The 15,288-nt window shown below is 36.2% G+C and overlaps 1 protein-coding gene across 1 annotated transcript in view; it reads left to right on the forward strand.

Moving 5' to 3' along the window:
• The window catches only part of LOC117335615 (synaptojanin-1-like), a 35,464-nt gene that overhangs the window by 11,160 nt on the left and 9,016 nt on the right, over window positions 1-15,288 (forward strand). Inside the window, exons 14-25 of the mRNA XM_033895735.1 lie at window positions 748-759; window positions 4,509-4,667; window positions 5,275-5,434; window positions 5,963-6,041; window positions 6,970-7,249; window positions 7,802-7,970; window positions 8,491-8,502; window positions 9,464-9,556; window positions 10,454-10,620; window positions 10,999-11,170; window positions 11,545-11,633; window positions 11,986-12,118. Of these exons, the coding sequence (XP_033751626.1) occupies window positions 748-759; window positions 4,509-4,667; window positions 5,275-5,434; window positions 5,963-6,041; window positions 6,970-7,249; window positions 7,802-7,970; window positions 8,491-8,502; window positions 9,464-9,556; window positions 10,454-10,620; window positions 10,999-11,170; window positions 11,545-11,633; window positions 11,986-12,118 (1,525 nt within the window). The remainder of the gene's footprint in view (window positions 1-747; window positions 760-4,508; window positions 4,668-5,274; window positions 5,435-5,962; window positions 6,042-6,969; window positions 7,250-7,801; window positions 7,971-8,490; window positions 8,503-9,463; window positions 9,557-10,453; window positions 10,621-10,998; window positions 11,171-11,544; window positions 11,634-11,985; window positions 12,119-15,288) is intronic.

A 15,288-nucleotide genomic window follows, 5' to 3' on the forward strand; every position in this document is an offset into this window, starting at 1 on the left:
ACTTTATAAAATACTCTTCTTTCATTGCAAATTGAGATTAAACAACAAAAATGTATGTATGAGGACCTATCATTGACACACAATGGATAATTTAAGGATTTTTTCTCTTGGCACTTTAATTCTAAATCTAGAGAGATTTCTTTTCCATCTTTAAACACATCTCTTTAATAAAAATCACGATTATTGTAGAAACTTTCTCACTTCTATGATCTGTCACTGTTGGTGATTAAGGTTGATGATGACTTTCACTTCATTAGATTATTAGCTATATGGATCAAGACTCTGTATCTCTGGCCTCATTGGACTATATTAAGGGCAACTTAAATTTCCTAATTACGATTTTTTTTCACCTTCACAAAATTTGGTTCTTGTCATGATTTTTTGTCTGATTATGATCTATTTTTATATTTTCGAATAAAATAAATTGATAAGATGATCGAAATAAAAATATATTTCAATGTGATAGTAGACTAAATGAAGCCAGATATACAGGTCTAAATTCATCATCAGGTTTTCATTACTTTGTAAACCATTCACACAAATGTTCATAATTTTGTAAACTCTCCATTTAATTACTTTTATTTGCTGAATATAAAGATGCATATTCATAAAATCATGAATATGTAACTACTGATAAAAAAATATGCATTATAACTCATGAATATCTATAATACCTCATGAATATTTATAATACCTCATGAATATGTAACAAATTCTTCTTAACACGTGACTTTTCTCCCACACCAGGAGCAGTGCATGGTATGGTTTTTACCTCTAAGCACGTTTCCATAGAAACAAGCATCTTGATGAATCAGATGATAGAATCAATGTTGTTGACATGCTTGCATATATTATTTAAATGTTCCGATGGGTGCTTGCTGCCTCCTTCTAACATGACCATTGTATGATACTAAGATTTATGTCCGTAGATATATTTAAATATTCCAGACTATGTTCAGATGATTTTTGTTTCCTCTGATATTTTTGTTTATACAATATTTACCAATCGTGTGTAATTGGATGTGATATGTATTCTGTATTTGGTGTTGTCTATTTTTTTTTTTTTGTCTTTTTCATCCTCGATATTGCAGGCTAATGTCATGAACAATAACACTATACGATCAAAGTTAACACACTAAAATTTTACTGGTGAATGGTGGATGAAGGCAAAGGATTTCAATGAACGGTACTGATAATTATTGATTTCAGTGGCAGACTTTTAAAAAATTTCAATGATTTAAGAAATGGAGAATTTCTTAATGGTTTTGTTAGATGAACATTTTCTTGATTTTAATAAGTAAATATCTCATTTCTGACAAGGAGCAATTACAGAGGGTAATTTAGAGGATTATCTCAATGGATGCAAATTTCCCAGTTTGCAGTTTTTTGTTTAGTTCTTGTTCCGTGTTATATTTGAATGGATGTTTTTTTTATTTCTTCATTATATGTTTATGTATAGAGTGTAATGTGTTAATTCTACATTTCCCCATACATGTGTGTACCTCTGTGATCAAGGTCTGTCTCATGTCAGAGTACAGTACAATAATGACCTGTTCAGTACAAGTTATTTATGGCAGTTTCACGTAAACTGGTTAGTGCCATAATTTTGACCCCTTGGGCAGTCTTTATAGACAGGTTTGACTGTTTATGTTAGTCCCAACGGGTCACTTAATTCCCTCAGGTTTTAGAGCCAGAGTTTTGATGTAATTGGATGTCAGCTGACCAATGAAAAAAAATGATAAAATGTCAGAATAATTCACACTAACTTTATATATCCATATAGGTATCTATGGTTATAGACAGGTCACATGGTACCCATACAGGCACCAGAGTAACTTCATCAGAGCCTGAAAATCATGTTATTTTTTTGATGGTTCAAAACTTTCATGGTTGTACCACGGTTATAACAAAAAGGATGAATTTTTCATTGAAGCTAAAAAATGGATGACGACTATTTTATTTTATTTTCAGTGTGAAAATTAGCACCGCTTGAAAAATAATAACTGTCACAATATGTGTTTTTTTTAACAGTACATATATATAATCAAAATATATTTAGCCAGAATGACATCGCATGACTGACCACTCCAACCCTGGTCAACAGTTTTCACAGAAGTTGTTCAGCCTTTGTATTTATGTGTAAACTGATATTTGTATATAATTGTTTGACACAGAGAAATGAATTATTTCTCACTGAATGTGTCAGCTGTCTACAGACAACATTGGATTCCACTGAAAATTTATAGCAGAAATGAATTGTAATGAGATAACAGGGAATCAGACATTACAATCACTTCAATAAAAGTAATTGAAGATGAAAATGGAGTCATACCAAATCTCAAAAGACTAAAAAAACTGTTCGTTACTGCTACAATTCATGTTCTAAGGATTGCTAAGGATGAATAAATAGACTGCAATTTTTAAGGAATTCATCATTTTATGAAAAAAGATCACAATATTTATTATAGGTTTGTGTATGACTACACTAGTATTGTGTGCATCCTGTAATAAGCCCGGGGAACAACACATTTAAGAACAAGCTGGGCTTATTGCAGGACAGTAATTAGCAATTATCAGTATTTTTACTGAATGAGAATTAACACCAATAGGTTTATGAGCCGACATGGGTTTATTGCTGGATAAAAACAGCTTGTGATTTTCATTATTTAGAGTCACAGTTTTATACTAATCTATTTGGTGATTTTTTAAATATAACATATATGTTATCTGGAGCAATTTAATGCTAAATGGGAAGATTTTTGTTGTAATTATTAACATATGCATGCTGATACGTTTCATAAATATTCAGCCTGGTAGCTGCATAAAGGTAAAAACAATTAAAATTGTCCTGCTTTCATTCAGAATTAATGGCAGCTCGGTATTCACATTCCTGCTCAGTTTTTCCAAGCAATATATGCCTATCTAATGACAGATTTATATCACAGTTATCACACAAAACCATGCCCCCAAAATAGAAAAAAACTCTACAAGGCCATGCCCCCAAACCTGAAAACTCTACAAGACTATGCCCCAAACCTTTAAAAACTTGATAAGCCACCACCCCAAGTCTGAAAAGCTGTGCAAGGCCACACCTCCAAGCCTGAAAAAAACTGCAAGACACCTCCAAACCTGCAAGATTCTGAATGGTTGCACCCCTAAACCCCAAAGCCTGCTGTACATACACCCCTGAACCTGCTATTCCCTGAAAGACCTCGCCTTCAATCCTGCAACACCCTGAGAGGTCACATCTACAAGTATGCATCTCTCCTATGGTAAATTCCGCACCCCTATAGCTATAATCTCCCTATATCAGACCAATTTGACAAATACCTGATATACCTGGTATCATTCCAGGTACCTGTTGCTGTTTGAATGTCCTGTGTTGAGTATTTTTCATATCCATGTTTCATTCTGTTTAATTATGGTGGAAAAAGTTTTGGGAAATTGATGACAATGTTTGAATCCCAGAGCTATGCAGAGCATGCTACAGAGATTCGGTTATGGTAAATTAGACAATGTTTCACGCAGATTTGATAAGTCTGTTATCAGGTATAAATATCGTAATGCTAACCCATGTGTAGGTAGCTGTGGTAAGGTTTAACATTTAGTTTTCTTAGAATTAATTTTCTGTTATTGGTAATGTTCTAAGACTTGTCATCATATTTGTCCCTCAGGAATATAAAATGTGATGTAATATTTGTGAAATCTGAAAATCTCGACGAAGATGTACTGTAGAATACATGTCCTCGATACTTTAAAGGGTTCACTTTCACTCTCCATATTACAACTGGAATGTGTTATTGTAAAGACTCCATCATTGCCACCTTGTGGGGAAAAAACAAAAACAAAAAGACTTGAGTTTATGATGTGCTATCAATGCACAGGGCCATGTCTAGTCTTATATAAAAAAATAATTAATATATAGGTATTCTGGCTATTTCTTAATGTAAGACTAGACATGCCCCTGTGATCAATGTGAATCAAACGAATCTTGATTTGTGTATCGTTATTATGACCCTTTGATGTACATAATCAAATGAAAGTGCCTGGTTGTTGTTCCTCTTGAATCTTAAAAATATTTGTGTCAGGTTTTGTTCCTGACTGCCGATCAAATTGTTAATCATGTGGCCACAACATATTCCAGTAGTGGAGGGAGTGAAAGTGAATGTAACCAAGGATGAGTAGAATACTACTTATCTGAACCATTGGTTTCATAATGATATTTATTATGTATGTCATGGACATGGTATCAGTTGGAATAATCCAAAGTTCAGATATTTGGCGTACAGCATTCACTACACAACTGCTGTAGTAATTGAGTTAACTACATACTCCATCGTTAATCATACTTTTATAGCTTTATTCTATTTAGATTATATATAAACCTTCTGGATATAGCAGCCGCCTAAAATGTTAACATTTCTGTACAAGTGGCAAGTTAATATGTTAATGTGTTTGCGTTACTATGAAATACACTGTTAATGGTGTCATTACTTTCTGGTTTGCAGGGAAAGACAATCTCGTCCCACGACTATCTGTTCTGGTGTGGTGACTTTAACTACAGGATAGACCTAGCTAACGAGGAAGTGAAGAAACTTGTGGAGGACCACAACTGGGGCGCCCTCATGGAGTTTGATCAACTCAACAGAGAAAGGAAAGAGGGCAAAGTAAGTTAAGGGCATGAAAGTGGATGCCCTCCATGGCATATGGTCAATATGAGAAAGAGGGAAAATAAGTTTAGGGACAGGTGGGTGCCCTCATGTGATATGATCAATATGAGAAGAGGGAAAATAAGTTTAGGGACAGGTGGATGCCCTCATGGAATGTGATAAATGCAGAATTCATGGGAAAGAGGTAAAATTCTATTTAGGGACATGATAGGAGATGCCCTCAAGGACTATGATGAATTCAACAGAGAAAAGAAAGAGGGCAAAGTAAATTGAGGGACATGATGGTGGGTGCCCTCATGGAATATGATCAATTAGAAATTCATGAGAATGAGGTAAAACTCTGTTCGGGACATGATAGTCTGTCAAGTCATGGAGATTGACCTACTAAACAGGAACAGAGGGAAACATTTATTCCGGAAGCAATAATAAAGATATATTTATAAGTTGATGTTAGCTAGATGAGGAGATGTGTAAGAATTTAATATCTGCAAATTGCCATCGCATTTAATATGCTACTTATGTTATTAGCCAATATCATAGGACGAATGCCTTAATGTTAATTTGTGTTGAACCGTGTCTATACTATGTATCGATTGTGTTACAGGCATTTGCAGGGTTCCAGGAGGGTAGGACAGATTTCGCCCCCACATACAAATACGATCTGTTCTGTGATGATTATGATACTAGTGAGAAGCACAGGACTCCCGCATGGACAGATCGAGTCTTATGGCGTCGCAAACCTCTCATACGACATAACGCTCAGTGTAAGTTAGTGAGGTCACAAACCTCTCATACGACATAACGCTCAGTGTAAGTTAGTGATGTCACAAACCTCTCATACGACATAACGCTCAGTGTAAGTTCGAATTCTAGAACTTTAGAACTTAGGATACAACTTTAAGGATGAATTTTTTTACCTGATTTTCAGAGCTGGACTTAAATATTAGTTAAACAAATGAGGTATAGACTTATCTGATGAGAGGAATGTTTTTCTTCCTTCTTCTTCTTCGTATTATCCGGGGCCGTAGTGGTCAAGTGGTTAAGGTGTACCGACACTTTATCACTAGCCCTCCACTTTTGGGTTGCGAGTTCGAAACCTACATGGGGCAGTTGCCAGGTACTGACTGTAGGCCGGTGGTTTTTCTCCGGGTACTCCGGCTTTCCTCCACCTCCAAAACCTGGCACGTCCTTAAATGAACCTGGATGTTAATAGGACGTTAAACTAAAACAAACCAAAAACCATTTCTGTAAAATCTGTTGTGGTTCTGATCGGCGACATGTTGACATTTCAGTGTTAGAGGCGGAGGAGAGGTGGGACCAAGGGAGACTAATCTTGTACGACAGAGCAGAACTACGCACCTCAGATCATAGGTGAGAGGTCACTTTAATTTGATTGGACAATTCAAACAAACATTTACATCTTAAAATTTATAATACTTGAAATCTCAAAAATTGTTGGATTTAGTTCTGAGAAAGGACTCATGATCGGTCATTTTTTTTAAAATTTATTTTTTATTCATTATCAAAATTATTTACACGAGACATACAATACATAAAATAAACACTTAAGACAACCAATACATCATAAATATTCACAAATGCAATATACATTGTACTTGAATATTAAATTAAGACATAATCATGGACCAAAAACAAAAACACACACACAGGAAAACAAAAACAAAAAAAACACAAACAAACAAATAAACAGAAATAACACATACAAAAGAGAACAGTTTTACATTTATGCACAGAAAAACCATCAAAAGAAAGCATAGACATAAAAACTCATGATCAGTCTCCAAGGAAAGTAAATTTCATCTTTCACAGAAGTTGATATACGAATAAATGTCAAAGTTTGAAGTCGTAAGATGTTTATTCTCTGAACACTGTAAACATAGTTATTTTGACATACTCAGATTTTAGTACATAACCGAATTTAAACAGATTAGTACAATGATGACTCTGCACACCCACAATACTAGCCATGGCTAACAGTAGACCTAACCAACAATTAGTGCAATGGTTAGCAGAATTATTTCAGCACGAAAATAAAGCAGTGCTAGGATAAGTATCTTTTAAATTACAGAATTTGAAAGGAAGATGAAATGTTCCAAACTGGTCGTAAAATATAATTTACTGCTATAAATCAAATACAGTTATGTTTTTGTTGGATTATCTAGTGTTTGGGCAAAATAAGATACGATATTAACACGACTGTATAGAATTATATATATAGATTAAGTTAATAGGTGACTTGTGTTGAGAAAACTCACTGATTTTCATTGTCTTTCCCCAGACCTGTGTTAGCAATGTTGGATGTCGATATTCTGGAAGTCCACGAAGAGAAGAAATCTGAAGTGTTCCGAGAGGTCATAAGTCAACAGGGTCCGTCCGACGGTACCGTCATTGTGTCGACGACAGACGGGGAGTTTGACGATGATATGGTAGACACTGTTGTGGAGACATTTACAGAACTAGGGGACATAACCCTGGTACGATTTGTGGAAGAAGATATGTGGCTCATCTTCAGATACGGACAGAGCGCTTTAGCGGCTCTCAACTATAACCAACAACAGGTAGGGTTCATATAAATCGACGGCAGCAATCACTCTTCATCAGCTGTATTGAAGATGCTACAATGCTGACAGCATATACTCATGTCACAAAAATATATAAAATGAAGACAACGGTACATTTGGTACAAAAAAATACCCTAATAAACAAACACAGTTGTATCAGATACGGAAAACATATGAAATTAATGTAAGTCCTCTGTCATCCAAAACAACTAACAGAATATTTGAACATTTTTTTTTTTTCATATGTACCGAAACTGAATTCTTTCCCGAGACATATCTGTTTGCAGATTTTGTTTTATGTAGAAATTCTGAAAACTAATAATATAAATCAGCGGATCTTCACTGGCCGAGTATTTTGTGAACCAGTCCTGACCTTCATCTGTGCCTGTCGATCATTTTCCAGGTTTAATCTTTAAACTTATTTGAAAGCAGCGAAAGTCAGAAAATGATTAATGTCAGAAAAATTGGAAATACTTTCAACTTTTATTGAAATGATAAACTGTCACTATTTTGAGAAATATGTATTAAACATTTTTATGAACCACTCAGATCGGCGGGAAGTCAATCACTGTACGACTAAAGACGACAAACTGGCAGTCGCAGATAGAACAGGAAATGGCGCTCTGTGCATCAAACAGTGGCGCCCTCTTCAATACCACGACCAACAGTCTCCTCGGTGAAGATTTCTGTCTACCAGGGATGGACTTTGATTCTGAAGGTACGTTTTATTGAGAACTCTTCTTGTGTCATTAATTTGTACATCTGAGATGCCAGTTTTACACAAATGCTCAAGTTTATTTTATGTCAGTGAGTTTTCAGTGAACAATTTTTGCAGCTTGAAGGCATGAAAGGAAGTTTTTGTTTTATAGTAAAAGAAAACGGCTGTTATATCATGTTGATAGTGATGAAATAAAGTTTGTGTTGTGGTAAAAATAGAAGATCATGCATTGATACAACAAAAATTGTGTGAGGATTCTCAGATGTTGAAATCTGACAACTTAGGCTTAGAATCAGTTAATCTCTGATCAGCTAAGATGTCGTCCACTGTGTCAAATGATCTTAGATTGAGACAAATTCTGGAAGACAATGTAGTTCAATAAATCACTCTTTGTGATATTTCAGAAGTAAAATTTCAACTAAGATTTCAACTCTATTTGAAATAGAAAGTTGTAATTTGTTTCAGTTTATATTTTATGACATTTCAGCATTACTGGTGAATTGTTGTTTGTTTTTATCAGGTCTTCAATTAGGTAATGCTTTAAAAAATTGGAAACTAATATGACACTCTCAATAAAAATATTAAACTAAAGTCATCTAAAGAAAGCTTCAAGCTGTCCTGATCTGGAATCTTTAATATACTATGTGATTCTGGCTAGCTCTTGGCCACACTAACTAAATCAGAACTTCTTATTCTATTTCTGCTGTCTATCACTGTTTTGTATGTATATCTTCACAAACTTTCAATAAAAAACTGTTTTCTGTAGACTATTCCTGACAAAGAAAAACAATTCTAACACAAAACTGTCCATTGAATATGTCTGTTTTCCACATATAAATAATCTTTACTACTCTAGAGTGATTTGTTTTCTGACGAAAGCTGAGATCACCAACCATTCTATGCTGTTGTAGCGATGTCCTTGGGTTAGAAACTTTACACGAAATGTTCAGGATAGCACAAATCTTCCCTCTTACATTGTTCAGTGAGGTAGCCACCAGCTACTACAAGAATTGTTTGCCTTTAATGTAAACGGTTGTTCACTATGTGATAAACAAAGCAATATTCTGATTTTTTTATTCCTTATTTTCTTTTTTCTTTCTGCTTTAAACATCAATTAGGATATAACATTACAATAGCGTATATATAATAATTACTAAAAAAAGTTGTTGAATGTGACAACACAACTGTGTAGCTCTCAGAAACAATATTTGAATATATAATTCTTCTGTAATATGAAAACCAATACAGTTTATGGTATAAGTGTGAAAATATGGGTCAAACTAGAAACTGAAGTGTTTGAAGATGATGGAAGGCGTTTCTATAATTACAGTAGGTGTCGAAAGTTTGGAGGCAACTCAATCATGTGTTTAGTGTTGTTATGGAAACATTTGCATCTTCAAAATAATTAATCGTTGAATGCCACAAAAATTTTCCTACAATATTCTTTATACTTTCGTATGTGATGTATTCCTTGGTTGTTTCTGCATGAACAGATGAGGACGATGAGGAGGACACGACGAAGGAAACTCCCCTCGCCCTCCCGATACTACCTACTCTGTCAGGAGCTAACTCTCCGACAGGCTCCGGTAATACCCTCTCTGCTTTATTGAATCTTTAACAAAACAAATTCAAGGAATGACACTTTTATCTCTGTGCATGTACATTAAATTGTCTTTGGAGCTTTTGTAACATTCTAAACTATTGTCAACGAACATGTATACAATAAAATTAACAATTATTTAGGTGGAATTTTTTAGAATTCTAAATCTGTATTTCTTAGGTTAGATTTTGTATTTTTGCTACATACTGTATAAACTTGGAAACTACGATGGACATTTAAATGTCGCTTTTATTAACATGGAGAGCTCAAATCAAACAGATACCATTGTACATTGTAGAAGGAAATCCTGTTGTTAGGTGTAAAGCTAGATTACAGCTTTCTCAGATTTTACAGAATCTAAAATATTTAATTAGTACCAAAATGTTGTTCTCATTTTAGCCCACCTTCAACTTCAAAACTGAAAAATTGAACCAGGGGAGTGGGGTTAATTTAAGGATAAATAAATACCAGAAATAAAATATTTTTCTCTGGAATGACAGGTGTTTGTACAGTGGTATTGTGTACAATACGTTTACAGTGCTGTTTCTGTGAAAGTTGTTTTCAATGGTTTAAATTTTTGCAGTTTTCCCTGACGTCTAAAGCAAAAAAGTTTGAAATTGTTCTCCCCATCAATTATAAAACTGGCGATAATTCTGTCCATTAAGTTATCTTTGTTGTCTATTTTTCAACAATTTTGCTCCATCCATAAGAGTAGTTAATTCTTAAACCCTTTAAAATAATCTCTACAAACTTTCACGGATAAAACATTGCTATGGTAACATCGTGATGGTCTTGTAGTTAGACTTGTATTTGTCCCATCAGATTTACAACAACAGATCTCTGTAATACTTTTTTAGTGACCCTTGTAAACACATTTTTATAGGCAGGAACAGTCCTGCGCTATCGGATGATGGCCTCCTGGACGCACCAACACGCCCTCCAGCCCCGGAGAGACTAAAACCAATGGGAGGTGTGCCACGCCCTACTGAACCCAGCAGCCTCATAGTACCAGAAACTGAAGTCAAAATCCGAGGGTCCCACTCGCCAGAGGTAAATATATGTCCCTGGGCTTCCGTGGGCGAGATTTACCTAGGGTCAACTTAAAGATTGTGGCTAATGATTCTCAATGTGTCAATCTATTTCTGTATGTACCTGTACAAGAATGTCAAGACAATTATGAAACTGAAGTTGAAGCTAATTTCTCTCGGATTTTATTTAATACATACCTATTATATCATGATTTTGCTTGTTATGGATAAAAACAATGTTGAGTTACCGTTATGTGTAATCGACAGATTTCATAGCCAGGCTTGATTTATTTGTTAGGTTGATATTTTTAAAACTTTGCTCATTGTAATGTTTAAATAATTTTTTCATTCCACCTTGTATTAATGACAAATGACAGAATGAATAATGTTTTTTTTTCAGACAAAAAGAAAAGTTCCCCCACAGCGACCGTCTGCCCCACCGACCAAGCCTCCACCCCCACAGCGACCAGCTGGGGGCTTTCCTAAAGCCGGGGCAGCTCCTACAACAGGAACAGCTCCAAAACCCGTGACAGCTCCTACATCAGGAACAGTGACCAACACGACACCCACCAGTAGGAGACGCCATTACACATTAACTTCTAATTAATATTCTGTGTAAATTAAGGAATAAATTCTTTACACTTCAGTGGAATATGCCCCATCTCTCATAATTCTACTCAGAAATGGTAGAGTTTAATTCAGTCATAAAGAGATATTTTCTTACAATACTGAATCCCAGTTTAATGGTTGGTACATTTTCGACTCGTTTCTCAGTGCCACCTAGTGACGGACCTTGTAGTTGTATCATTATATATGTACTTGATAAATGTCGTCATGATTTTGTGATGAGAGTTTGTACACAAAATCCAGCACTTATAGAATATATTGGGATATTTTATTGCACAAAACAACCAAGTTGATGACAATCCTTTTAATTCTGTTATAGATCAGTCTCCTAAAAAGTCACATCCAGTACGGCAGCCATTGGGGTCACGGACCATCAACCAAATCAAATCTAACAAGAAAGGCGCCAAGGTAGGCATCAATTATACATACACTAATAACATACATGTATGTAATTCCATGAAGGATATGACAGAAACTGATTATATTACTTTTATTAAAACCATTCCAAATGTTTGAAAATTATTTGTAATCTATTCTTAAATTGATATCAACCACGATAGCTACGGAACACATTTCCTTTTGATCGCCCATCGTGTGCACATTTGCCTGCATGATGCAATCGCACATTTATTCTAGACTTTTTGCAGACATTGGGCACACATCACACATCATGTAATGTTGCATGATCCCACAACTGTATGTAACGTTATTTTTCATTCTTAAAAAAAATTGTAACAAGAAAACTTTTGTTTTCCCTCAGATATCTCGGATAGGTCTTCCCACCAATGTCCTACACCACACTCATGCCTCCAGTGCTGGGGAGGCAGAAGCTTTGATAGAACAGCTGATGTCTGGTGGTAATCCTACCCTGCTACCCTCCCCCATCAAACCAGGTAAAGAAATAAAACCTACTGATATCAAACAAATGTCTCCTTCATATTTTTTACATCCTTTTATTGGTTTTAACAGTAACAGTACATATGTCATGTTGATGTTGTAGGTGGACAGACGACGGCAGTATAACAGTTTTACCTGTACACATGTCGTGTTGATGTTGTAGGTCGACAGACGACGGCAGTATAACAGTTTTAACTGTAATGTGTCGTGTTGATGTTGTAGGTCGACAGACGACGGCAGTATAACAGTTTTAACTGTAATGTGTCGTGTTGATGTTGTAGGTGGACAGACGACGGCAGTATAACAGTTTTAACTGTAATGTGTCGTGTTGATGTTGTAGGTGGACAGATGACGGCAGTATAACAGTTTTACCTGTACACGTGTCGTGTTGATGTTGTAGATAGACAGACGACGGCAGTATAACAGTTTTAACTGTAATGTGTCGTGTTGATGTTGTAGGTGGACAGACGACGGCAGTATAACAGTTTTAACTGTACACGTGTCATGTTGATGTTGTAGGTGGACAGACGACGGCAGTATAACAGTTTTACCTGTACATGTGTCATGTTGATGTTGTAGGTGGACAGACGACGGCAGTATAACAGTTTTATCTGTAATGTGTCGTGTTGATGTTGTAGATAGACAGACGACGGCAGTATAACAGTTTTAACTGTATACGTGTCATGTTGATGTTGTAGGTGGACAGACGACGGCAGTATAACAGTTTTAACTGTAATGTGTCGTGTTGATGTTGTAGATAGACAGACGACGGCAGTATAACAGTTTTAACTGTAATGTGTCGTGTTGATGTTGTAGGTGGACAGACGACGGCAGTATAACAGTTTTAACTGTAATGTGTCGTGTTGATGTTGTAGATAGACAGACGACGGCAGTATAACAGTTTTAACTGTAATGTGTCGTGTTGATGTTGTAGGTGGACAGACGACGGCAGTATAACAGTTTTAACTGTAATGTGTCGTGTTGATGTTGTAGATGGACAGATGACGGCAGTATAACAGTTTTAACTGTACACGTGTCGTGTTGATGTTGTAGATAGACGGACGACGGCAGTATAACAGTTTTAACTGTATACGTGTCATGTTGATGTTGTAGGTGGACAGACGACGGCAGTATAACAGTTTTAACTGTACACTGTGTCGTGTTGATGTTGTAGGATGGACAGACGACGGCAGTATAACAGTTTTACCTGTACATGTGTCAGTGTTGATGTTGTAGGTGGACAGACGACGGCAGTATAACAGTTTTATCTGTAATGTGTCGTGTTGATGTTGTAGATAGACAGACGACGGCAGTATAACAGTTTTAACTGTATACGTGTCATGTTGATGTTGTAGGTGGACAGACGACGGCAGTATAACAGTTTTAACTGTAATGTGTCGTGTTGATGTTGTACATAGACAGACGATGGCAGTATAACAGTTTTAACTGTAATGTGTCGTGTTGATGTTGTAGGTCGACAGACGACGGCAGTATAACAGTTTTAACTGTACATGTGTCATGTTGATGTTGTAGGTGGACAGACGACGGCAGTATAACAGTTTTATCTGTAATGTGTCGTGTTGATGTTGTAGGTGGACAGACGACGGCAGTATAACAGTTTTAACTGTAATGTGTCGTGTTGATGTTGTAGGATAGACAGACGACAGCAGTATAACAGTTTTAACTGTACATGTGTCGTGTTGATGTTGTAGATAGACGGACGACGGCAGTATAACAGTTTTAACTGTACATGTGTCATGTTGATGTTGTAGGTGGACAGACGACGGCAGTATAACAGTTTTAACTGTAATGTGTCGTGTTGATGTTGTAGATAGACAGACGATGGCAGTATAACAGTTTTATCTGTAATGTGTCGTGTTGATGTTGTAGATAGACAGACGACGGCAGTATAACAGTTTTAACTGTAATGTGTCGTGTTGATGTTGTAGATAGACAGACGACGGCAGTATAACAGTTTTAACTGTACATGTGTCGTGTTGATGTTGTAGATAGACAGACGACGGCAGTATAACAGTTTTAACTGTAATGTGTCGTGTTGATGTTGTAGGTGGACAGACGACGGCAGTATAACAGTTTTAACTGTATACGTGTCATGTTGATGTTGTAGGTGGACAGACGACGGCAGTATAACAGTTTTAACTGTAATGTGTCGTGTTGATGTTGTAGGTGGACAGACGACGGCAGTATAACAGTTTTAACTGTATACGTGTCATGTTGATGTTGTAGGTGGACAGACGACGGCAGTATAACAGTTTTAACTGTAATGTGTCGTGTTGATGTTGTAGATAGACAGACGACGGCAGTATAACAGTTTTAACTGTAATGTGTTGTGTTGATGTTGTAGGTGGACAGACGACGGCAGTATAACAGTTTTAACTGTAATGTGTCGTGTTGATGTTGTAGATAGACAGACGACGGCAGTATAACAGTTTTAACTGTACATGTGTCATGTTGATGTTGTAGGTGGACAGACGACGGCAGTATAACAGTTTTAACTGTAATGTGTCGTGTTGATGTTGTAGATAGACAGACGATGGCAGTATAACAGTTTTATCTGTAATGTGTCGTGTTGATGTTGTAGATAGACAGACGACGGCAGTATAACAGTTTTAACTGTAATGTGTCGTGTTGATGTTGTAGATAGACAGACGACGGCAGTATAACAGTTTTAACTGTACATGTGTCGTGTTGATGTTGTAGATAGACAGACGACGGCAGTATAACAGTTTTAACTGTAATGTGTCGTGTTGATGTTGTAGATAGACAGACGACGGCAGTATAACAGTTTTAACTGTACACGTGTCGTGTTGATGTTATAGGTGGACAGACGACGGCAGTATAACAGTTTTAACTGTAATGTGTCGTGTTGATGTTGTAGGTGGACAGACGACGGCAGTATAACAGTTTTAACTGTAATGTGTCATGTTGAGGTTGTAGGTCGACAGACGACGGCAGTATAACAGTTTTAACTGTAATGTGTCATGTTGATGTTGTAGATAGACAGACGACGGCAGTATAATAGTTTTAACTGTAATGTGTCATGTTGATGTTGTAGATAGACAGACGACGGCAGTATAACAGTTTTAACTGTAATGTGTCGTGTTGATGTTGTAGATAGACAGATGACGGCAGTATAACAGTTTTA

The sequence above is a fragment of the Pecten maximus genome, chromosome 10 (assembly GCF_902652985.1).
Source record: "Pecten maximus chromosome 10, xPecMax1.1, whole genome shotgun sequence".
Classification (NCBI taxonomy): Eukaryota; Metazoa; Mollusca; class Bivalvia; order Pectinida; family Pectinidae; genus Pecten; species Pecten maximus.